The sequence below is a fragment of the Protomyctophum bolini genome, assembly GCF_963924005.1.
Source record: "Protomyctophum bolini genome assembly, chromosome: 16".
Taxonomy (NCBI): Eukaryota; Metazoa; Chordata; class Actinopteri; order Myctophiformes; family Myctophidae; genus Protomyctophum; species Protomyctophum bolini.
The window spans coordinates 9,748,135-9,773,419 of record NC_137877.1 but is presented as its reverse complement, the minus strand read 5'-3'; the positions used below and the strand labels follow the sequence as shown (position 1 = coordinate 9,773,419).

The 25,285-nt window shown below is 42.3% G+C and overlaps 1 protein-coding gene across 12 annotated transcripts in view; it reads right to left on the bottom strand.

The window, feature by feature from the left end:
• Window positions 1-24,611, bottom strand: part of usp9 (ubiquitin specific peptidase 9) — a 60,794-nt gene extending 36,183 nt beyond the window's left edge. For 3 of the 12 annotated variants that reach the window (XM_080786567.1, XM_080786568.1, XM_080786569.1), the window contains exons 1-14: window positions 24,096-24,610; window positions 14,180-14,448; window positions 9,839-9,987; window positions 9,485-9,564; window positions 9,129-9,241; window positions 7,755-7,973; window positions 3,443-3,558; window positions 3,044-3,295; window positions 2,777-2,912; window positions 2,373-2,525; window positions 1,652-1,756; window positions 1,330-1,536; window positions 674-810; window positions 106-144 (exon numbers count right to left, since the gene is read on the bottom strand). In XM_080786567.1, the coding sequence (XP_080642693.1) occupies window positions 106-144; window positions 674-810; window positions 1,330-1,536; window positions 1,652-1,756; window positions 2,373-2,525; window positions 2,777-2,912; window positions 3,044-3,295; window positions 3,443-3,558; window positions 7,755-7,973; window positions 9,129-9,241; window positions 9,485-9,564; window positions 9,839-9,987; window positions 14,180-14,281 (1,808 nt within the window). In that variant the 5' untranslated portion in view covers window positions 14,282-14,448; window positions 24,096-24,610. Of the gene's footprint in view, window positions 1-105; window positions 145-673; window positions 811-1,329; window positions 1,537-1,651; window positions 1,757-2,372; window positions 2,526-2,776; window positions 2,913-3,043; window positions 3,296-3,442; window positions 3,559-7,754; window positions 7,974-9,128; window positions 9,242-9,484; window positions 9,565-9,838; window positions 9,988-14,179; window positions 14,449-23,593; window positions 23,718-24,095 lie in introns of those variants that run through there. The other 9 variants (XM_080786573.1, XM_080786572.1, XM_080786575.1 and 6 more) reach the window with 5 other exon arrangements.
• Between the last annotated feature and the right edge of the window lie 674 nt (window positions 24,612-25,285).

Here is a 25,285-nt window from a genome sequence, read left to right as displayed (position 1 = left end):
CTGAGATTAAGCCCGAAAGAGGATTGCTAAAGCAGATTCATGATAAAAGGTGGCATGAACACGTTGTGTAAATAGAGTAGACCCCTGAATTAGCTTACAACTTACCCCACTAAGATCGTTTGTATGTTAATTGGCATTTTCTTTCTGAAAAAACAACAAGTATGTATGCTACATATTTTTGCTATATCGACTAGAAAATCACCAAATCAGTCAAACAAATTTGTAACAGCTGTAACACTGATCAGTCAAAGCCGTTAATTGCTGTTATTTTTGCATTGGCGTGAATATGGTAAACGTAGGTCACTAGACCAGACTATTGACAACAACGCTTATTTATCACGAGTTGACATGCCTCAGCGCCACTCAAAATGTGACTAAAATGGCAGTGATGTCAGTTGGTCAAATATGTGAAAAATGAAGGCCGAGCTGTATTTTTGTTTTCTTTAGGGACGTACAAGCTCCTATGTGCAAAAAACATGCCATGCTGAGCTAAATACAATGGTAGTATTATCCTGAACTGTATATACTGTAATGATTATCCCCCCCACCAACACAGTTTATACATCAGAACCCACCTTTCAATGTCTGCTTAAGCAGTCCCCCCTCTCTGCTTTATTCAACCAACTCGCTTCTACATACTGAATGAAGTAGGTTTCCACTCTAGGACATTTACCTAAGGTTCTGCGGAGCTTCTCCAAACAGGCTGCAGATCTCCCTGATCTGCTTGAGAGCAGGGATCACCCACTTGTCGTTGGTGCGCAACTCCTCTATGAAGCGGTCGATCCATTGGATCTTCTGGGTGTCTCTGTCCTGTTAAGTGAAATTAATAATATTAACACCTGGAATTGTCCATATTACCTCCCTGCTGCCTCTGTGATCCAGTCGTTTTGAAGAAATAATCCAGCATTTAAGGTGAGAACATTCTCTGTTACCAATGAAGACATTTCAACACAAATGTTTGGCTGAAAATCCAATACGCGTAACGCGTACTACATGTCATGTATGTTATGGTTGAAGGGGGAGCTGGTCAGTTGTGTGTTTTTGACCGGCTCCGACTTGTGCTGGAGTGGCATCATAATTATTTATTCAGTATTACTCCTTTGGCACACTGACATGTAATTAATAATTGGGAGCAGGTGAGTAGATTTCAATATAATACACATTTTAAATTGATTTATTTAGTCTTAATATACTCTTCATGTGGGATTTGGCCATTTATTATTGTCAATACATTTTAATGAATGCATTTTTTTGTGCATTTTTGTCTATTCGAATAAACGTTTTAATTAAATAAATAAAACAGAAACCATACACTGTACACAGATGTACCTGTGAGCAGCTGTAGTCCAGAATCTTAATGTGGGCACTGAGAGCCTGGTCCATGATGTCCACAGGCACGTCATCGCTGTGTGCCAGGTTCCAGAGCAGGTTGAGAACCTTGTGGGCCATCACGCCGTCCTTATCGTCCTCAGCAAGGCGCCGGATCAGCTCCAGTAGCTTCTCGCGCTGCTTTTTGCTGGCGTTGGTCCAGCTTGCCTGCAACCAGAACGAAGGTCAGGGCAACATAATATGGGAATTGTGTTCTATGAAAGATAGTCTGAGATTATGTTGTAATCTAGAATAATCACTGTTCATTACAGTGTCTCCTCACCTTGAAGCAGTCAAAGAGGTGGTCGAGTTGCTCAGGAGCGAAATCCCAAGCGAGCTTGGCCAAGAGGTCATGGACATTTTTCACAATGGCCTCATGCTTGCCAGCCTGGTGAACAGGATATCTTGGTCAATAACATCTTCATCACTTTTCAACCTACCTTCATATAATTGGTCCTCACTAATGTTCATGATAAAATGCCACAATCTTTTCCTACTCGGTCTGTGTCTCATAGGAGGGATGTGGGCAGTTCAGAAACTCGTCCACCAGTGACATCATTGCTTTGCTTTTTACTCAACGTACTGCATTTCCCCTCCAAATTATACTTTTATGTCGCACAGAGTAAATGTTAGGCGCATTAGCGATCAAAGCGGTAGCAATTTTGAGATGCCAGAAGGGGGGGGGAGCAGTTAGGGGTTAAGTGTTGCACCTTGACACATTACGGGACCAGGAATCGGTTTTCTTAAAGTTTTTGAGACCACCGCTCCTGTAGTCAAGTTTGGGGAAAAAGGACGAAGAAAGGCGCAACAGTGTTCTCAGTGCTTCCTTCTACTTCCCAGGCAGGCTCTCTACCCATTCAGCTATGTCCTACCCTTTGTAGGCCATAGCCGTGGGTGAAAAATACAACAATTACCATTTAAAGAGAGATAACTGCGATATATGCATCATGATGCTTAGGCATATTGACCAACTGTGTGGGACGGTGTGCCTAAACACGACGTACCTGTGCAGCCCAGATGTTATCAAGGTCCTGCATGGTAAGAGCTTTCTCTTTGATGACGAAGCGAAGGATCTTCTCCAGTTTCTCCACATACTGTGGCTGGTGCAGACTGTCCCTCAGAACAATGGACAAGATGTGGTTCTGTTGGATCCACTCCTGAGACAGTTGAGATGGATAATTAAATGAGGGAATACAAGATACATTTTAGTGACATAATAGTGACTCCAATATTTTCAGTTGATAACATCAGAAAATACTTCGGCGTGGCCCATTATGAATCAATTTACAATGTCAAGAATTTAAATATACATTTATGGTAATATCGACGGACGGAGTAAAAAGGCGGAGACAATTAAACTGAGGCCACGGTGGCATCAGATGAGAGGCAAAAAGTTGGTGAAACTCACCGCCATGCGCTCTGCTGTGAGCCACTCCTCCTCCTCAGGGTTATGTCGGTGAGTGTAGTAGGACACACTAGAGATCACCTTGTTTACTTCATTTAGTGCATTCATTTTGCCATTAAAAGAGGAAATTTGCAATAACCTGGGGGGATGAAAAGATGTGCACAACAAAGACAAGTAATCAGCTACTTATCATGGTCAAACATGACAACGTTCATCGCTGTGTTTTGGGATAAAGACCGTAACCTTATGCCGAGGTCAGAAATGGCTCACCTAAGAATCATTTTTAACCTAAAAATCTCTAAATTCTTCACAGTCTCTTCCTGGCCTGGGACTCGTGAAGCCAGGTTCTTCAGAGACTTGATTATCATGGACAGTGCGTCGTTTTTGGCTTCGTTCTTGGCCTCTTTTTTCAGCTCCTCGTCCGTGAGGCTCTCCAGAAACTGGGGGACCATCTCGATGACCGGGAGGAAGTACTTCTTCACTGTGTGCAATGTGAGGAACTCGTAACACTGGCCAAAAGGCCTGTAAAAGAGACAAAAACACACAGTCAGGACTTGGAAAGACGAAACCCAGTAGGTTACAGTTGGCCCAAAAACGTCTATCCGTAATGTAGCACATGAACATTGTGTACAATGTTGTCCACGTTGTAATTCACTGAGGCAAACTCACTTGATAAGTGCGGCGATGATCTGGACGTTCAGTGCTTGTCCACTCATGAAGCGATCGTGCAGCATTTGAAACCCGTTTAACGTGCCAAATTTGTTTATTAAGTCCACCAACCAGCCCTGATAAAAGAAAGAGCAGAAGATTTAGAAAAAAAGACACTGTTAACCCATTTAGAACTGAGGACGATTCTACAAATATCTTCTAAATCCTGACAGTTTTCTGAAAAACCTATGTTTCTATGTCAGTGGTGCTCAACCTTTTTCATGTCAAGGACCCCCAGAATTATCTGTATTTGGCCATGGACTCCCATCTGAAAATATGTAGTTCCAGGCACCCCACAGAAGCAAAGATTTGAGTTAGAAATGTTCGTTGTGAAAGAATATTATATATATATTTATATATTCAAAGATTTGTCCACATTTTCAAGATTTTTCAAAAATAGCAAACCTCCAAGCTCGTAGCATGGCACTCTGTACCGCACTATGAGCTTGTAGATCTGCTATTTTACAATAGATAAAGTATAACATAATGCTTAAAAACACCAAAAGGGGTTCCCGTTCAGAATGGGTTAAACGGCATCTGTTTTTCCAAAATGCCATCAGAGATTGCCAAAATGTGTTTCTGGTTTTGCCATTCAGTGTATTCTTGTCTAGGGATCCATGATTTCAGAGATGCGGAAAACACAAGAGATAACCGGGACATAAAAATGCCATATAATAAGATTTGGACACTTGCGGGTATGGCAGCACAAATGTTGAAAATCACAATCTCGGTTCAAACATCTGTGTGATCCAATTTCTAAATAACAATGATTCCATTGACGTCACGCCAATCTATTCTAGTTGCCATTGTCAATCATATTTCATCACTTATGGACGCAATATAGAAACTATCAAAAGATCTACAAGTCCACCTTGTTTTGCATCGCAACACATTGTGAGCTTGTAGATACAATACTTTCGGCGAGCAACACTGTCGTGCGACAAAATATAAGCTACAAGCTCACAGCGTGTCACAAGCGCAAATGAGCTTGTAGATATATTGTTTTTAAAGATTTATTTTTGAGCTTTTTCCACCTTTATTATTGACAGGACAGTAGGCCGACAGGAAAATGGTGAGAAAGAGATGGGGAGTGACACGCAGCAAAAGGCTGTCGGGATCAGGACTCGAACCCGCAACACGATGTCAGGCTATCGTGGATCGTTTACGTTAGGCGCACATCACTGCTGTACGAGGGAGCATAAACTCTACAGTATCTACAGTCTGCAGTACAGTAGTACCTTACTGAGATACGGTACATCTAGTGCAGTAGCAGACGACTGTATTTTAATAGTCCTAGGCGGCTTTTAATCATTCTTAATTTATATTCCCTCTCACAGAAGGATTCTCTGTTTGCCCAAAGCCCAACGCCAGGCTACAGTTCCTGTATACCAGGGGTGCCCAAAAGGTAGATTTCAATCTACCAGTAGGCAAAGGCTGTGCAATTACCAAGTAGACACAGAGATTAAAGCCACCAATGCGGCCTTCATCAGGCTATCTTTACCTTTAACGATAAAGATAGCCTGATGAATAGGCCGAAACGTTGCCGTTTCCCCATTCAAAGTTGGTTCACTGCATTTGAAGACAGTGTGTGGGTCGTTAGTTCCTTTTTCCATTGTCGGGCCCTGTACCCTCTCCTACGCACCTGTCGCCTGTAGGTGTGCAAAAGCTTTGCTTTTTTTGTATGTTTAATCGTAAAATCATTTAAAAAATGTTTTAAACAACTAGAATCGGCCGATACCGATGTGTTTACCGATTAATCTCCCATCACTAATTTACATGCCTACTCTGAACCGTGCTCTGTGAGTCTGTGTGCTTCTCTCTCAGAGGGAGGAGGAGGGGCGAGCGGGCCACAGCTGCTCTTAAAGAGACAGGCAGACTACCAAGCCTGCATGCGTTTTGACGGCTTCGGCCGTCGTTACACACCGCCTTAGTATTTTTTGTTTTTGCATATCTGCACTGGTCTCATACATGCCCTTTATGAAAGACGGAAAACTTTTGAATCCATGTAGACCACATGACGTATTTATGTTTAAATATATATATGTTGGCATCTGCCACTTGAATTTAGGTGACTTGATTGACATAAAAAAAGGGACCGTCAGCTCAAACTAGGAATGCAACACGTTTTCAATGATGTTGTGCACAAATGTCAATAGCAATACAACTAAGTTATATACAACAACAAAAAAACATCAATTCCATTTCACCCTCTATTTCCCATTAAAAATGAGTTTGTCTTGCATGCAACGCCAGCGCTGCTATTCCAAAGCCGCCTCATTAAACTACTTTCAGCAATGGGATCATCATTTTTTTGGTGAGTAGATCTGGTCATCTTGAAAGTAGCTCTCAAGTCAAAAAAGTGTGAGCACCCCTTGCTGTATACTCTATATGGATTCATTCCAAGAAGAAGAACTACAGATCAATTATTGATTTGTAAGATGCAGAAACTGCCCATTGTCCAGAAAGCGGTCCCTATGGCAATATCTCAGGAGAACGCTGGACAATCCAGAAATGCCACTTAATCTTACATAAGCCTAAAGAAAACCATGTTACATGTTGGATTGTGTCTTAATAAGATTCGCCTGAGATGGATGGCAGACATTTGCAAAGCAATTTCAGCTAATACCCAGAATTCTACGTTATTGAAGACCTATTTCAAGCCTTTCTCCCATTTGAAAAATAAAGCCATTAAAGAGTAAGACCAAAAGCAAACAAATCTATCAACCACGTTCCAAGCAAAAGGTTGTCTTTAATCAAAGCAAATATGACGCCGAATTTGGAATGCTTTAAATATAACCATTTAGAATATGCTGACATTTCAGGGATAGTGAACAAACAAAATAATAATAATGATCTTAAAAGTTTGGGGGAGAGGCGTGTACTTTAATGCTTGATTATTATTTTATTATTATCATCATCACCATTAGTAGTATTAAGTGCAGATGCTACTGGTATTTGATGTAGTGTTTTGAGTGGATTGGAGAGCCTCTGTTTTTGTAAGTGTATTGTTGTGTGTTGACATGTACCGTTTTGTCTATATACTGTATTCATTGTGTTGTGCCCGAGGACCCCCTCTAAAACCAGATGATGCATCACAAGGGGCTTTCCTGTAACCCATTTTGACCTGGGAACGGTTCTACAAATGCCTTCTAAATCCTAACAGTTTTCTGAAAACGTTTCTATGTCAGTCGTTCTTCGATTTTTCTAAAATAGCAGACCTACAAGCTTGAGCTATGAGCTCGTAGATCTGCTATTTTTCAATAGCTAAAGCATAACATAATGCTAAAGGGGTTCCTGCCCCAAAATGGGTTAAATACATTTTAAATAATAAATGTGTCAAAGCTCTGTTGTCTAAGTGTCTGCCTGTAGTTCCCGTATAACAAGAACCATCTGGCTGACACGAATGGTTGTCCAGAACCGCCGATTCAACCGATAAGGCCATATATATATATATATATATATATATATATATATATATATTCATATATATAGTGGACATCCGGTTGTCCTGAGACGCAGATCCAACCACTATTATGGTCATGCGCACGACATGTACACTATGGGACCGACCCGACTCCATGCTCAGTGTGCTTATCGGCAAGGACCCCGAGGACGTGATGTGCCAAGTGGAAAGTCGGTCGAAATCAGCGGATCTCAAAAATATAGATAAATCTGCAAATCCCCATATGTACGTATATCCCCATATATGGAGTACACGGACGTCATCGTCACAGGTGGCCTAGACTCCATATATGGAGCATGCCTGACACGGAACTCCATATATGGGCAATTGGGCATAAAAGGGACACAGACGGATACACAGACAAACAGACAGGTACAACAGGTAGTCCGACAACGTGTACAACGGAGTATAAATAGGTGAGCGAAAGCATTTTCTACTTGAATCTTTCCCCAAGTATAAGAACGCAATAATTGGGGGATTGTGCTGAGACCCCCGAAAACCCAAATGACATTTCTGAACAAAGCAAAGTTCTTTGTTTACCCAGGGAAGTGGACTAAGCCAAGGACTTGTTTACAGCCACACCCTTCTCATAGAACATTTCATGGTAGGGGTTTGCTCAAGGGCACTTCAGCGGTGGTAATTTGAACGTGCCGGTCCGGGGATGCGAACTGGCGACCTTCCGGTATCAAGAACGCTCCGCAAACCGTTCGGCCACAGCTGCCCAACAACAGTTATTGCAGGATATCTTTGGTTTGAATGTGGGTAAAAATCAAGTGCCTATAGCGTTACGTCTGTGTGGCAGCATCTCACCTTGGGTGAGCGAGGGTCTGGGGGACGGGCAAAGAGCTCATCGTCAGCCAGCTGGGCCCCGGCGGGGACAGTCTCCGAGGGCCGCGTGCCGTTATAGATGTGGAACTTGCAGTGGGGGTTGGTGGCCATGGCCAACAGCTCCAATAGAGGGAACCAGTCCTGAGAGAGCTTGGCCACACACAGCTCCACCAGCCGGTGTGTGTTGTTGATGATACACCTCTATGGGGAGAAAAAGGGGGGCATTAGCCATGACACCAAATGACCACCTGATAACATCACTTCAAACACACGAAACATCAGTCGAGACTAAAAGAAGACTCTCTTTACACGAAGAGAGCACATAAGTTGCCATCCTTTGTCCTAGTCGCCAAGCAACCTAGTACTAGTCTTCAACAATCATATTCAACTGAAGAACTAAAATACTCTTTACAGCCCATGTGTATCCAGTGTTTCCTTTCGCTATGTGTAGGACTAGAACACAGCTCTGGAGGAACCAGATAGGTGAAATCAATATGGCAATGACTCAACATAGCTGTCTGGGGGGCTGGGAAGGCTTCAAACATATAGCTTACTGCATTTTATTGTTTGGGCGTACTAATGAGAACAACTAGAGAAGATATGGTGCACTAAATGAGAGTGTAGTCGTAGGTACAATGTCATGGTTCACATTTGATCAATTACAACCTATTCAAAACAATGGTTTTTGGAGTTTTGTGTGTCCACAGTCCGACAGTCTGCGTCACTGCTCAAGTTTTGGCAGGTCAATCTCATGAAGTTAACGGAATAACTCCAGCCATGCCTAAATTACTTTTAACAAAAAGATCATTGATCACCCATGGCTATGCCGGGCATCCTTCAGCTCTGAGAAAGGCCAAACAGAAAACCCAATTTGCAGACTCAAGCTGGAGAACCAAATACAATACAACCACTGAGATAACAAAGAAAGGGGGATGAATCATCCCAGAGAAAGCAATTAAGTCTGCCAGAAAGTTCTTATTTCCATAATGAACGTCTTTCTTCTTTTCTTTTTTGCCAAGTCATGTTTATGTATAAACAAACAAAAACAACAACTCCCAAGACCCTTTGCTCTTTTACGCAGAGGAAACATGGTTATCTATAGGCAGGATCAAAGTCTAACGACTCCAGTCAGTTGCTGTTTTGTATAACCCCACCTACATAACATTTGCAACAGTAATCATTGAAACAATCTTTTCTGCTAAATGTATTCAACAGCTGGCTTTAATTATGCCATGAAATTACAAATAAATATGATTGTAAAGCCGATATTCATGAAATTGAATCATTCTCCAATAAAAGGTAGATACGAGTATAGCTCAAAGTACCAGGGCATGGAGTTGAACCGAGAACACTCACATGAATCTCAAACTTCCAACCACTGACTGCCTCATCCGTCAGGATCTTAGTGAAGGAGATGGTCAGACCATCCCGGAAAAACCTCTGGCATGCCTCACACTTTACATCCAGTCCTGCAAGAGAAAAAGAAACCATTCAGAGATGCACTCATTAACTGAGGAGCGCTGTACAAAGTGATCTAATAAACATGGACAACATTTGGAAACTTGCTCTAAAGTAACATTAAATAAAACATGCCACATGGTATAAGATTTGTTACGGTTTCCTTTATTTAGCTCTTGGCCATATGAATTGATGATCTATTCTACATAAAAGGGGGATCTGTCCATCAATCTGTAACGTTATCCGACCCGTACCTTTTTTACAAAGATCTATAGCAGCTTCCAGGAGGACTTCCAGCTCTCCCTTTGGCAGAACTGGAACAACCCAGCGGGGCCTGCGATAAAAAGCAAAAATGTGAATGTCCATGTGAATTCATAGGACGACAGACTCACAACTTAACCCATTCGGGGCGGGAACCCCTTTTGGTCTTAGCATTACGTTATGCTTTAGCTTTTGAAAAAATCGAAGACACTTTTAGAATCTGATCTCAGGTCAGAATGGGTTAATAATGAAACTGTCAGGATGTAGAAGACATTTTTAGAATCTGATCTCAGGTCAGAATGGGTTAAGCAAAGGACACTTTCTAAAGTGCACGTGTGTGCGTTTACCTGTTAATCATGTCATCCAGCTTGGCCAGGTCCGTGTGAGGGAAGGCTGGCTCCTCCTCCTCCAGCTGAGGGGGAGCATCCCCCTGGCCCGCCTGGTCATCTGGAGGGCTCACTGGAGAGTTCTCATTGGACGAGTTTGGAGACGACGTCTGGAGCATTCAGATACAAGACAATAAAGGCAATATATAAATGTGGTGTAGACCTGGTTATTTTCCATTGCATTGTCCCAGCTTTACACACGAGCCTTTGCCTTTCCATTAGAACAAAGTACCTGGTACCAGTTTCTTCCCGGCTCTTTTTAGTACCCCGGACATCCAGGTTCCAAGCGAGCTGAGGCTATATTGACACATTAACACAAGTCCAAATGTTATTCTGACCCCTCCACGAAAAGACCTAGTTGTCCTGACCCCTTATCCATCATGGATAATTAGTGTGGACTAAAACAGTTTTTCGTCTGTAGTACTCAATTGAGCACTGAATCTATAATCTATGAAAGTTAAACTTTTTGAATGGAATTATGGAATAAATCAACTTTTCCATGATATTAATTCTTTTTGGAAAGGTGCTTTTGGAAAGGTGCTACAATAGTGCATGTTGGGTTACAGGTGCATGATGGGACACACATCTATTTCCGCCTTTTTGGGCGCATTTCCGCATTTGGGCACCAAATTTTGGTGCCCAAATGTGGAAGTGCAACCGAGCGCTCAATGTTAATGCCCAGCTGCACAGGGTTTCCTCGTCATGAATCCACGGGTCCGCCTGCAGTCCCTCCTCTTACCGCTAGGGACCAGTCCTTCAACGTTGGAAAGCCTCACTGGCCCCTTGGTGTAACACCAATGTCTTGTCTTTCCATCTTTTTTTTGCGTTTCACCCAGAGGTCGACAATTATAGTAAGTCAACAACTGTGCTTGACTCCCAAGCCACCGCTCACTTCACATTATTTCTTAGGTATAATGATGAGTCTTTATTTTTAATGTTAAATTATACCTGCGCTGTAATTTGTGATTATAAATCTTAATAATCTGCAAAATAATAAATCCGCCTGCATGGCGGCCAGGAGCGCAGCACACACAAGGTGTCAGGTTTCAAGTGAATGGGGGCAGGGGGGTGGAGCGTCATTACATGCTATTCCAGCATGCATCATAGCTATGGTCACAGCTATGGAAAAAAACATGAAAATGACTCAAGTGCGCCCTCAAGTGGTCAAAAACCTGGTTTTATGGTCACATCCTTACCCCCTAGCACCTCCTCCTTCACCTTCAGTAGATCCTGTGATCTTTTGTCACCAGATGTAATTTCCTGGGGTCTAGTAGAACTAAGTAAATAACAATTAAGGAATCGCCGTAAAAGTTTGTAAAAAAAAGAAATACATATTTTAGCCACTTGTTCGAATACCCCCAACCCCCTGTCAAAAATAGCTAAAAATCACTAAAACGAAAGAAAGCAGCGAATGAAAACAAATAACCTAAGGCCGTTTTCACACCCAAAGTTCGCTTAGAAGGTCCGGATCAGAGCACTGTTGGAAAAATATTATTAGATATTTTAAGACCCCATACCAGGAAAAATACAAAGGGGACGATAGGCTGTGCTGGAGGCAGTGTGGGGCAAAGAAAGCCAACCACTTCCACATTTTCTGGGGGTGCCCCAAATTGGGGGTGTTTTGGAACAATATTCACAAATCACTGTGCTCAGTATTTAATACTCCAATACCTTTCAACTTCACAACCATGTACCTGGGCCACATTGAATGTCTTAACCAGTCGAGATACACAAAGCTACTGCAGGTTCTATTGGCAGCCAGCAAAAAGTCAATAACAAGAAGATGGCTATCCCCAATCACACCCACAATGGACGATTGGCATGGAATAGTCCTAGATATCTTCAAAATGGAAAAATTAACATACATGTTAAGAACTAGATTAGACAATTTCTACCAAATTTGGAACAATTGGATTGTGCATATTGCCCCCCTGAGAGCGGACTTCGTGTAATCTCACTGGTTCATTGCCTGCTGTATGATTGTATAAATATAAAATGTATAAGACACCTCTCCTCCTCTCGTGGTCGAAGACCAAAGCTATATTGTTTTTGTCCCCCTCAGCATAAATGTATATACTTTAGTTATTGTTGTTTTTTGTTTCTTATGTCTTTTTCCGCCCACTCTTTCTTTTTTCTTTGTCCTCCTGAAATGTACCACCTGAAGTGTTACTGCCGTGCCTGTCTCTGTTTGAGTGTGGACTCGATGTCTTATATAGGAAAAAGGACTATACTATACAGAGACATTGGAGATGTTGCCACATGGAGGGGGGATGAGGGAGGGAAGAGGGGTGGGGAAAAAAAAGAAAAGAAGAAAATCTTGGGAACTGCTCTTATATCGTTTGTAGAATGTTATGTACAATTATACTGCACTTTCCGAATAAAACAAATATTATAAAAAAAAAAGAAGGTCCGGATCAAGGACCAAATATTTGCATTTAGATTTTGGTCCGTTTGGTTGTTCACACTGGACTTTGTAAAGCGTACCAAATATGTAAACAAATGACACGTGGACATGTTAAGCAAACCAAATAGTGAGAGGTCGCATCGCAGGCTTCGTCATAACTTTGCGTGGTGGCGGCGGCGCATGCTTAAAATAAAACAGATCTACAAGCGTGCATCGTGTACCATACCGTACATACCATTCCGTGTCGATAACTTGTACATCTGTTATTTTTTGCACATGTGAACTTTGTACGCTTCCATTAAATTTGCGCTGCGCCTCGACATATATGCGTCTACTATTAAAATCAGACAGCTATAGCTGTCATATCAATAGTGATCCCCGTAAAAAAAAAGACATGCTTTTAGAACTAATTATTAATGCAGCCTCACAACTGCCGACGCCCGACGGCTGTTGGTCCTCTATAAAATCCGAATGCATTCACACCAGTAACGAACCGCACCGTGGTTCGTTTGGAAGCGAACCGAGTCCGGCCTTTTTTTTAGCGGACCATGGTTCGTTTCTTTGATCCGCACCAGAGTTGGGATGCACGTTCATTATTCAGGCTGCCGCGTTAATATTCATTTAATCCCCAATCTCCCTATAGAGAAGCTCTGGACTGCACAAAGCCAAACATGTGTGTGGGCTACCATGCTTGTGTTAGTAATAAGTATACATGTGGTGGTCTGTGGGACCATGTTGAGGTGTTTAAGAGAAGACGGTGTGAGGTACTGTATGTGTGCGAGGATGTGCATTTAACCCATTCTGACCTGAGATCAGATTCATACGAGGTTTCCACTGGACACACACTGGTCTGATTAACCCATTCTGACCTGAGATCAGATTCTAAAAATGTCAGTCGTTCTTCGATTCTTCAAAAATAGCAGACCTGCAAGCTCGTAGCGCGCCACTCGGTGGCGCGCTATGAGCTTGTAGATCTGCTGTTTTTCACTAGCTAAAGAATAACATAATGCCAACAGCAAAATGGGTTCCCGTTCAGAATGGGTTAACCGTCAGTCCTCGATTCCTTTGGTGGTTGGGTTTACTCATCTTCCGTGAGCAACGATGGTGGCATCAGCAGCTGTGCAACGCACAAGCTAAAGAGACACCCGGAGAGTGAGCTGCATATTACTGGTAAATGTGGGGGTGTGGAGAAGGCTCCTTCTGCTTGCCTGACCTATATAGGCACGCCTGCCTCTCACGTCTCGACACTGCTCATCTCTAACCGACGGCGGCCGTGCACACGCGCAGAGGATGTGCACCGCATGAACACTAACACACGTCCTCTATCTATCACTCAGGAGCCTCTTGTTCATTGATGAACAGAGGTCATTGATTGGGCTTTGATTGTTCATTGATTGACTTCTCACCCTTTTCCGCTCCATCCCTCTTTATTCCTTTCCTTGCGGGCATCTGTGTGTTTTAGGTATGAGCACTAGCTGTTGGGAGGAAGAATTAAAAATCTGTGCTGCAGTGTCTGCAGTCATAGGGAGCCAGATGGGACAAAAACCATTCCTTCTCCTCCCTTTGCAGTTTAATTTAATGACATGTCTGTAGTGCTGCTGACATTGTTCTGCGGTGCAGTGACACACAGCCATGTGAAAATCTAGATGGTGAGAAAAGAGCCGGACAAGAGTAGCGACTGGCAGAGGGGGAAAAAAACGATAAAAAATAAATAAATATGAGAAACAAAAGTGGGGGGAAGATCTACACAAAGGAGATGAGATGGTAGACATTAAAAGAGAAATGACTTCTTGGAAAACAGAACATGAGTTCTTAAAGATAGTATAAGTGATGGACAGGTGACTAAAAGGCAAGTAAGGTAACGTTAATTAGCGTCGACTGTCGAGGATCACACTGACCTGGTTCTGTGGCAGTGGGGGCTGGCTCTGGGCGTCGGGCGCCTGGCCCTGACCCTGACTGTCATTGCCTCCCACTGGAGAGCCACGCGTGGTGGCCGTCATGCTCGCCACGGGGCAGATTTTGGCAATCTTGGCCTCTTACGGAGCACTGGCCAGGAGGGAAATCACAGCCGCCTCAGCCGCAGAGCGGAGGGATGGGAGCCCGAACACGAGAGAGAGGGACACAAGCACCTGGAGGTCTGGATCGGCCGCTGAGACCATTGCATAACCTGGAGAGCAGGGGAGGAAGGGCAAAGGTCAGTGCGCAGGCTGGTTTATGTGAAATTCACAAGGCAAGTAAACAAACAGATGGTCAGAAATGTCTCTCAGTCTTCAAAGCTGGATTCCAAATCAAATGTATTTCTAACAGCTGGCCTGGGATTAGGCTATTTGCCATCTTCCCTCCCCAACTACCTGCCAAGTGACCTGTGTGCAGTTGGGGGTGGAACCGATCAGTTATGAATTTCATACAGAAGTGGGAGTGATAAGATTTACAAAAGGTGACCAGATAGCCAGCCTAAAAAACCTGTTCCACTAACTCCAGATAGCAGACTATATGGGTCTATTCCCGTCAGATCAGCTGGGAACTTGGCACAGCTTGGCTAAATGTGAGTATAACGATCAGTGAAAGGGTACTGCCACTTTTCCATAATCGGACAAAAAAGAATCATGTGTCTTCCCCTCCCAGTCATATTGTGACAGGGGCCGCTTAGCTTTACCGCCAAAGCTAAGCGGCTAAACGTCTCGGATATATCGTGTAGGGGAGACGATTATTTATCCCTATTGGAAACGAAACCCGACTTAAGGGTACTTCCCAACATTCGGTACGGCGACGCACGCGCTTTAGCCTCTTGCTGCTCAAGTCCACTGCATTCGTCATGACTAAGGAAACACTCCTGGTAGGCCCCGGAGGCCGGGGAGACACAGATGAGTCCCATAGCAATAATCTTAACCTTTTTTTTCTTTTAATTCAGAATGACGTTTGAATCCATTTTCGGACCACTTTGAAGGGAGGCAACGTTCCTTCTAGCGTAGCTGCTAGGGCTAAATGTGTTTGTTGGCAGTCAGCTGTGAGCAGAGCATTCGCTTCCTACAAGCAGCACTGGGACATCAAAGACTCCCGCGCTTGCTCCGCCTCGGGACTTAAAGGAGCGCACCTCCGCTCTGACTGATTCTCCTCTCGGACTGTGACATATTCTAGCCTCACGTAGCCAGCCTTCATCTGCCTTTGCAATGCATATCGCCCCAGGCAGATTAAGTCTGGCCCCTCGCAATTGTGGGAGGGCTTCACGGCCGAAATGGTTTACGGTCAATCAGATTCGTCTGGAACCAGGCTATAACCAACCAGGGCGCAGTATTCAAATATGGGGCGAGACATTGCTAAAACACTAAACACTGAGGCGGACGAGAGTAATATCCACGTAGTGATATTATCGCTACGCAAGACATATACAGTAACATACATGCTGTATAGGAGTGAATATTTTAGTAAACGACAAAATTACTTTGATTCAGATTCATTATTCGATTCAAAATAGCTTATACCAGAACCGCCCCAAAAAAGCCTCTGCCTGGGCTCTGGACAGGGCCTCTGCCTATGGTCCATAATAGTCTCTGTACGTGTCTAATACACATTAACTCGAGAACCGTTCGCCCCACCGACTTCAAATTCGACACACGTGTTCCACACCACCACCGTGCAGTGCCCGGTGTCGAGTCGGTCGGACCCACGGTTGTCCAGAACCACCCCAAAAAGTCCTCCGCCCGGGCCTCTGGACATGGGCCCATATGGGTCTGCATAGACTCCATATTTGGGCGTGCCTGACAAACTCCATATTTGGGCATGCCTGCCAAATCTGACATTGCATGTTCTGATTCTCGCATTGTGATGTCATAACGACATAACGGGCCATATATGGAGCTTGCCTGTTCTGACATTCCATATTTGAAATAAAGGGACACAGAGCAAGTTGCGACACTAGTGTTGAGTCCCATTGTAACAATGGAATGCGGAAGTGCTCATTCTATCTCAATGGGATAGTTCCAATGTTTGGAACTATAGCTTATAGAGGCACCCACTCACTTTCCCGCGAGATCAAAGCGTTTCGACACTCTCTTACTATTCCATTCGGCACAGAACGACAGATACAGAAATCTCCATATATGGGCATAAAAGGGACAGATGGGTGGAACACGGGTACAACTTCATCCAACTTCCATCGTTACCGACTCGGTGCTCTACAGCTGGGCACCGGTCTAGTAGAGAGAGAAAATCGGAAACAAATCTGTATAATGGTAAGTCAGACTTAGAAAACTAAATTAAATCACCAGGAATATTCTAAATTAATCTGTACATTTTACAATCTCTGTACATACGCGTGTACGTCTGTAATCCATGTAACTTGAGAACCGTTTGCCCGACCGCCTTCAAATACAGTACGATACAAGGTTATACTGTAGGTGCTTTTCCATTAAGCCTAAGTAATGTCCTCACGTTCTATTTAAGAAACATTCAACTTAAGCTCATAGGTCTACTCGTGAAAGTTAGAACTACATGAAACAGGCTATTGGATTGCATAAACATCACTTAGTAAATCAAAATAAATAATGAATATATAGACCTATTACTATTATAGATAAATTATATAGGCCTAGTAGTAATAGTATACACAGAAAGTTAATCCAAAGAGGCCAATAGCAAGAGGTCCCATCTTTGCGTATCTGCGTGACGTGGGCACACGCCTTTTTAGGAGACGGTAAGCAGGTCGGAGTCTATTCATTTCCAATGGGAGAATGAACATGAACACAGCTTATGAACCATTCCTTAACTCCATGCGGTCACTGAACTAAATACTGGACGCAATCACCACAAGGCACACAATATTTCCAATATATTCATACTAAATTGGCTTTTTTTTTTTTTTTGAAAATCAGGAGAAAATCTTTGTTATCGACCTCTCTTTTTCCCAGCAACAAACTCTCGTGAGATTTGAGAGAATATAATAACGTGAAATGAAAGTGTGTGTTCCAATGCTTAATATTATAATTATCCATAAGCGTCTTAGACTGTTGGTTGATTTGAGAAATGGGAATCATGAAATTTGCCATAATGCTCTCAATGCTCATCCACATGGTGTTGTTGTCAGCCTGGGAGAGGCGAGGGGCAGCCGAACGGTTTGCGGAGCGGTCTTGATATTGGAAGGTCGCTAGTTCGTATCCCCGGACCGGCACGTTACAATTACCACCGTTGAAGTGCCCTTGAACAAGGCATTGAACCCCTACCATGAAATGTTCTATGAGCAGGGCCTGGCTGTAAACAAGTTCTTGAGCTTAGTCCAGTTACCCTGGGTAAACATAGTAACTTTCTTTGTTTCTTTCTTTGGTGGGGAGGTCGGGGAGGAGCAAACCATGGTCCATGCCATTGCCTACAGTACTTAGTAGACCATTTGTAGATTTGTAGTAGGAATTGCTCCTCTAGTGGCTCCAATGAAGTTTGTGCATCTTCATATATAGACAATCTTTGAGTTAATCAATCACGCATTGATAGACAGCCTAGAATCAAGGAAGCTCTGAGAAGGAAGAGAAGTGGTCACGTGACTGGGCTGCGCCATGACACTTTCATGGACACTTTAATGGGAGCCAAACTACCCGGAAGTTTGGCAGAATGCATTGGAGTCAATGAGAGCTCAGTGACCAGCTCATGAACAAACATTATTTATGAACAATTGAGACCTTTTGTAAAGTAATCACTTCTGGAAAATAACAGAAGGCATGTAACACATTATTGTCTGCTGTGTTGTTATTCGATGTGTACACAGTGTAATTTTTATAGATTTTTATCTCTATAAAAATAGAGATACCATAAAGTACAAAGTACACTTCTGAACGCAGTAACGCACCAAGTATCGCGAGACTTCCCACCGTTTCCTGTCTGGCAGCCAAATATCGATATAGATACTTCGGAGCCAGAAACGATACCTGCTGCTGTTTAGATCCTCAGATAAAATGATATACTGTGCACTCTGTGCACATCGAAAAGTAAGTGATTAGAAAACAACCTGTGATATGTCTTCTGTTATTTTCCAGAAGTGATTACTTTACAAATGGTCTCAATTGTTCATGAATAATGTTTGTTATGAGCTGGTCCAGCCGGCTCCATTCACTGCCATGTATTCATTGCACTTCCTGTGTGAGTTATCTACTATTGTGGGTAGGTGTGCCTACTATTGGTGTGCAAACCAGTGTTATTGAATTGTAGATTGGCTCAAACTACATCTTGTTAACTCGCTGTGTGCATTAGGCTAGGCTGTCTTGTCAATTATTTTTTGATGTGTTCTCCAAATATGCTTATTCACTGCACCAAAAGATTTGATCACCTCCCAGTCCAAAGAAGAGCCAACATGCTCCAACATGAGCAAATATTCCAAATAAACCAATATTCCAAATTCCAAGTAAACCATTGAATTCTTGCCTTGAATGCTAGCAGAAGTTAATTTCACAAAAATAATGATTGGGAAGTGAAGCAGCGAACAGTCGACGCCAGTCAATGGTGGCGAGCTCACACCAACCAACACATTGGAGGCAATGTAGGGTTCAGTGTCTTGATACTTCGACATGCGGACAAAAGGAGCCGGAATTCGAACCGCCGACCCAGGGATGATTGGACGACCTGCTCTACCTCCTGAGTCACAGCCGCCCGGACAATAACGGTTGTTGTATGAAAAAGTACATTTGTAAGATGGCTTTCCTCTTCCTTCACTGTTATGGCAGTGCTGTTTGTTGCTTGAGTGTCTGGTTTCAGTGTCATCACCACAGCTTGATGAATCGCACTGCTTGCTCCTCCCATGTGTTCCCAGAGATAATATTTGTAAATCCTTACAAATAAAGAGATTAAAACCAAAAACTAGTTTTATTGTAAGTGACTTGCGGTTAGTTTTTTCCTTTGAATGAAAGGCAAAGTAATATTCCGTTAATTTCTCCCCTTGAAAATAATGAAAGGCAGAGAATGTTGTCTTACTGGAATGAAAACTATTGCTAACACGGTAAGCAAAATAAGAGAATTATGGAAATATTTGCAAAATTGTCTGCACTACCTTGCACAGAGTCCATTCCAGGCAGCTAGCTACTGTGACTATTGTTAAAACAATGCTTTTAGAGAAAATGAAGTTGTCATACAAGGAAGTGAGCCATTTTGCCATACTGCACAACTAAGCAAAGCGTTCTCAAAACCAAACCATGTACACAAGCTCAGAATAGCTGCCCATTTTTACCCTCCATGTTTCAAACACTCACAAGGTGTTGTCATTGAGTTCAGACAAAGCATACCGACAGAACACTAAACTTGGGCATCACACAGACTACCAAGCGAAACAAAACAGGCATCTATAGATGTGCTGCCATGTGATTGATATGTAATTCACCATTAACTTCTGATAAAGGGTAGCTAGAGTAGCTAGCTACATTCTCGTGTTCAAACAGTAGCCAGGAATAAGAACGAATGATTTAATATTGAACGAATGATTTAGTATTGGCCCACCACACATTAGCAAGAAATTCTAATTCAATGTCACAAGAGGAGGGTAATCAATAAATTGATCAGCAGCGTATCATTATGTTCCACTGTCACCGGCAATTGGCGACACAATGATCCTTTTGGTCTTTTAATCACTTAAGTCAAAACACCCTGTTTAGGATGTATACAATACCTCTACTGTTTATCTGTAGTCAATATTACCTATTGCTTACGTATTGCTCTCATATCGTATTGCAAACTAATTTAACTTCCAATTAATTTGAACTTAATTCAAATTATTAATTTAACAAAAACCTATGTTTTATGTTGCTGCAATGTAATGCGTAAGAAATGAGCAATGGGATACATACAAAAATTGATATATTCAAAATAGAACTAAACTAGAAAATAACGATATGACTTTTAGTGTGGTCCTTATCCCAGTGGTGATGGGAAGTTGAGGGTGGGGGGCTGCGGTGTAATAATGAACTTACACCCAATAAAACTCCTAGACAGTCCAATGACCACAACCAGTGAAGTACAGGACACCACAAAGTGAAAACACCATGACTTTGTGAGTTTCAGGCAAGATGGGGGTTTTCCAGCAAGAACCATGGAAATGTTGGCAGAGAAGCCGGACAGTCATTTGTCATCCTTTTAATTTTATATTACATACGAGCCTGTGCACTTAAGAACAGGCTAGTCATGCAGATTGACTATAGTTGATGTCAATTTCAATCTTGTTTGTGAAGTAGCCTTTAACCCAAAAAAATAAATACAAAAGAAGCATTGCTTAAACATACCATGGTCTCGCCAAACGTAACAAGCTCAACAAACATCAAGGTTCAATGTAGTTGACAATCATAATATGCAAGCTGACCCCTTATAAAGTCAAGCCCCAGAGGACACATAAGGCCATGAGCAGCCATAATGATGAGCATTGTTTACTCTTCCTCTCACTGTGCACAGCTAAAAGCCTCACTGTTGTCAGTCCTCTGCTGCACAGAAATACCCGTTGCTTCCCTACCGTTACACCATATCAATAAATTACTGGAAATAGGCCTACACAACAGAAGCGAGCAACCATGTTTCATAGACTACTAGAGGAAATAAACGTCAGATTGTAAGGAATGAAAGGTTTCACATTTGAGAGTGAGACCTAACGAATTATGACTGTCAAAATAAGAAATAACATTAAAAACCACAGCAGCTGCAAGGCTGGTCTCCTACAGGGCAATAACTGGTTGGGGAAGGCCGAGCTGTGTCAAGTATGAAGTATGGATAATACTGGATAATTAGCTAGTTAGTGTTAGCCATAAAAAGTTAGATAGATCTTTGTTGATCTCATGGGGAAATGCAGGTGTCATAGCAGCACCACAGTAGCTAGGCATAAATCACAGGGCAGGCACAGAGAGTATGGTTGGGTGATCCGATGGTAAAACTGAATACAGTAGGGACAATTTCTTTAACAGCAACGATTTAATTAAAAAACCATCATAATATTGAATACAATACAAACAGCATGTGTTTCCCCCTTATTAGGTTATTTACAATAGGGTCCCACAAGTCAGGAGCTATGGCTTCAGTTTCAGTCTGTAACAGCTGCAAAGCATCAATTATCAACATCATCATTGCTGAGATACAGGTTGTCTCGTCGATGATGCATATTCATGTCAGTTGTATTTTAAATACAACTGACATATTCATGTCAGTTGTATTGTACATGGTTCAACCTGTTGTTCAACCATCAAGTTGTTAAATACAGCAAGTCTGAAGGAAGAAAACAGGCATATAACCCTGACATATTATGCATCCATATCTAATGTTTTCTTCTATGGAATCAACACTAGAGTAATTCACTCGTCAACAAGGTTGTTAACAGTCATCTGTTGCAACAGGTACTGTATTTTGTTTCATATAAATGCTGTTCAGTAATTTAGTACTGTGCACTGCACAATCTGAATCTACCGCTACACATGGGCATACAGGTACATCTATAATCCGAGAATGGAGTTGTCATTTATATCCTGTGGTGAGACCTTAGAGTGAGACCAACAGTTAAGAGTTTTTGTTATCGTTTGGTGTGTATTACTAAATATTACTTTACAATTTAGTGTTGGAGGTATCCAATGATAGCTGATATCAGCAATCTGAACCTAGTCAATACATGACATAAAACCATAACATCTTAGGCATACCATCTCAAGGAGGACAACTGGAACACGTGAGCTGAGATATTTAGCTAGCCAAAATTAAGCATCCCACCTAGCCACTTGTTTGTTATATGAAGGGGGCAGGTTAAACCCAAAGTAAACCGTATGTATTTAATTAATCACTAATGTGCAATTAACAGGACATGACCTATATCAGCACCAATGATAAGTATGGTTGCTGTTAGAACGAACAGGCATGTGAAGGGGGTAAAATGGAATAAAACCCCAGCCATCTACATTATGTTAGCTTACAATGCCTTCTGAACAGATAACTGACCTAAAGAGCATAACGTTAAAAAAAAATATATAACGTAATATTACATAATAAGCTTGCTAAACTAGCAGCTGGCAATTGAGTTAGTTAACGCCTGCTCTTGGATGCGGTAGCCGATGTTGTGCTTGGATTTATAGTTAGTTGCGCGCCGGTGCCGCGCGCCTAAAATAGCAGATCTACAAGCCCACATCGCGCCGCGATCCGACCCGCTGTGAGCTTGTAGGTCGGCTATTTTGGGCTTGCAAGGCGATCCGCCCAGACAGACAGCAGAGGAGAGAAGGCCTCGTCCAAAGCCTGTTCCATTGACACAGACACAGGCCACGGTCTGACAGGCCTGACATTACACTTCGTCCAAATGCTGCACAATGATGAATGGCTAACGAGTTGATGGACACACACTTATTGCTTAATGACCGTGAACACCTTATATATATGCGCCAACGTTTGAGCTTATGTCATTGTTAACCAACTGTGGCGTTGTTAACACCATTTTATAACGGGCAACGACCCTGCTGGGTTGGAACCGTCGGGCTTTTAATTTCTCCTCCTTCGCGCGAGCCTCGACAAAATCGACATGTTTTCCACTAAAACAAAGTGTCGACGCGACGTTTTTCATATGAAAATACGTCATTTTTATCGAGCGACACGGTCGCGCGACGAAGTACAAGTTATAAGCCTCAACGTTAGCTAAGATTAGCGTTAGCTTACTAGCGAAACAAAACGTCATAAACCGAACCAAGTAATTATTTCATCAGTATTGGCGTAACATTGGCCAGCTAATGCTGCACCTCTAATAGTGTGCCATCATATAAAACACTGCTAACTATCACCAATGCGGTTCAATTCAACGCAACTACTACTTGATGCCGTTTTGTCAAGTTATCAAACCAGTTAGCCACATAGCTAACGTCAAATAACCATTGCTATTGACAGACAGGGGGCTTCGTCTACTTCCCGAAATTGAATTGGAAAGTGTTATTCTGTGCGGCAGCAATATTTTTTTGTAATATAAAACAAATAAAGACACAACCATGAAATTAATCATAATTCAATGATCGGGACAAAAAGAGTACAACTTGTATTAAACCTTTCACGGACAAAATGCAAACCACACTGACTGCAAGATTGCGTGAGACAATTATAAATGTAGACAACTTGTAAACATGGAATTGTCAGTTTGTAGACAGTCCCAGGGTCCATTTACCAGCTAACACAGCTATAGCTAACATACTAGTCTGGCTAGTTCAGATTGTCATCGGGGGAAGCTATAGCCAGCTAACTGAGTCCGACTGGGTTGCGATGTTAAAACAGCACATTACAGTTTCATATCATCGATTCTGACATACTATTGTACATACAATTGCAACATATGTTACCTAATGGAGGAAATGCTGTCATCGACTGGCTGATAACAGTCGGGTCAGTTCTTGCCGTAACGTTTTGCCTTTGCATCCACTACTACCAGCTGACGCTAATATTAGAGCTGTGTGTGAGGGAGCTAGCAACACTAGCCTGCTACAGAGGTTAGGATAAAGATACTAACGGATGACACAGTGACATCACAAACAATCGGAAGTGTGTAGCCGGGGCCCTTGCGGAATTTGTTTTTCGGTAAGGACTTCCGCGTATCGTCGGTGACATATATAACAAATCCTTGGTATTCAACATTATAGCTACGCGAGGCTAGTTAGGGCTAATTTATATTTCGCCGCGCCGAGCCTATCACTCGGTAGAAAATGACGTAATATTTCAGAGAAAAAAGTGTCGACGCTTGTCGCGTCGACACTTTCTTCGGTGAATTGTTGTTATCGTGCATCTGCTGAGTGACATGCCCGTGCGATGAAAGGGCTATCGCAGCTAGTAAAGCTAACAACTCACCATGAATTCGATAGGACTTCCCCCTCTTTATTCACGGGCTATGTTCCAGCCTTGAGCGATGATGGTTTCGTCGTAATATTACATAAAACGTGGCCTATATCATCGGCTGTTTCCTTCTGAGACACAAACGGGTTGCTGGGACGATAATGATTCCTACTGTGTTCCTTTTTTCCTCCTATTTTTTCGGGTGTTTTTCCTGCGTCACCCGGCGCGCTAGCAAGCAAGGCAAGCCCCCCCGACTGTATCTAGTCCGATCTCTGATGGGGCTCCTTGTCACTTCTGTCCCAGGCAGCCAGCAGTCACTACTCAGTCGGTCACACAACTTGAATCACTTCAACATGGCGGAAGCGCAGTGTGATACAAATAGTTAACAAACCCAGACGACTCTCGGATCTCCAATCGTCAACACTGTCAGTGAGCCAGTTTGCACTGCAACCGAAAACAGTCCTGCAAATGGAACGGAACACGGGCTGGGTGGATTGGACAAAAAAAAATCATAGAATTACGACGACTGACTGACTCCGGGTCCAGCAAGGAGTATCGTCTCCACTGTTTAATTCAAACCTTGAAAGCTTCCCAGACTATTTTGACTTTGCCGCCTCCTATCGTAGGGAATAGGCATTGCAATTGATTTGACTCGACGGTTGATAAAAAAGTGCCCTCCTTTATGTACACTATTAGTCAGGTCAGTTTTCATTTCATTTTCAAGACCAAATCAATGGAAATTATGGAATCATCACATCGCCACAACCAAAACTTTATTGTTACTCTATTTCGTGAATAACAGCACAGGATGATGTTTTCGACCATCATAATTATATTACATATTATATTACCTTGTTCTAAATATCCACAGCCTGACATTGATTGATTGATTCATTCATTGATTCATTTATAGATTTGTTTTATTTCACAGTATGTAATATGGGTACATTTCAAACGAAACATTACAAAAACTGTTGTGGAAGAACCATGATAAAGCATTACACTTGGGTCCACCATTTTCAATTCATCAGAACATTTATATGATGATTTCCTGTTTTTTATAGATTTTTATTTACTTCTAATTTATAACACTTTAATTTATATAATTATATTGTGAAAATGTCCACATCCATTTGTTTACAAACATTCAAACAGTGGTGATAGTTACACTCACCCAGTCAGCATTAACTAAAATATAATACAAT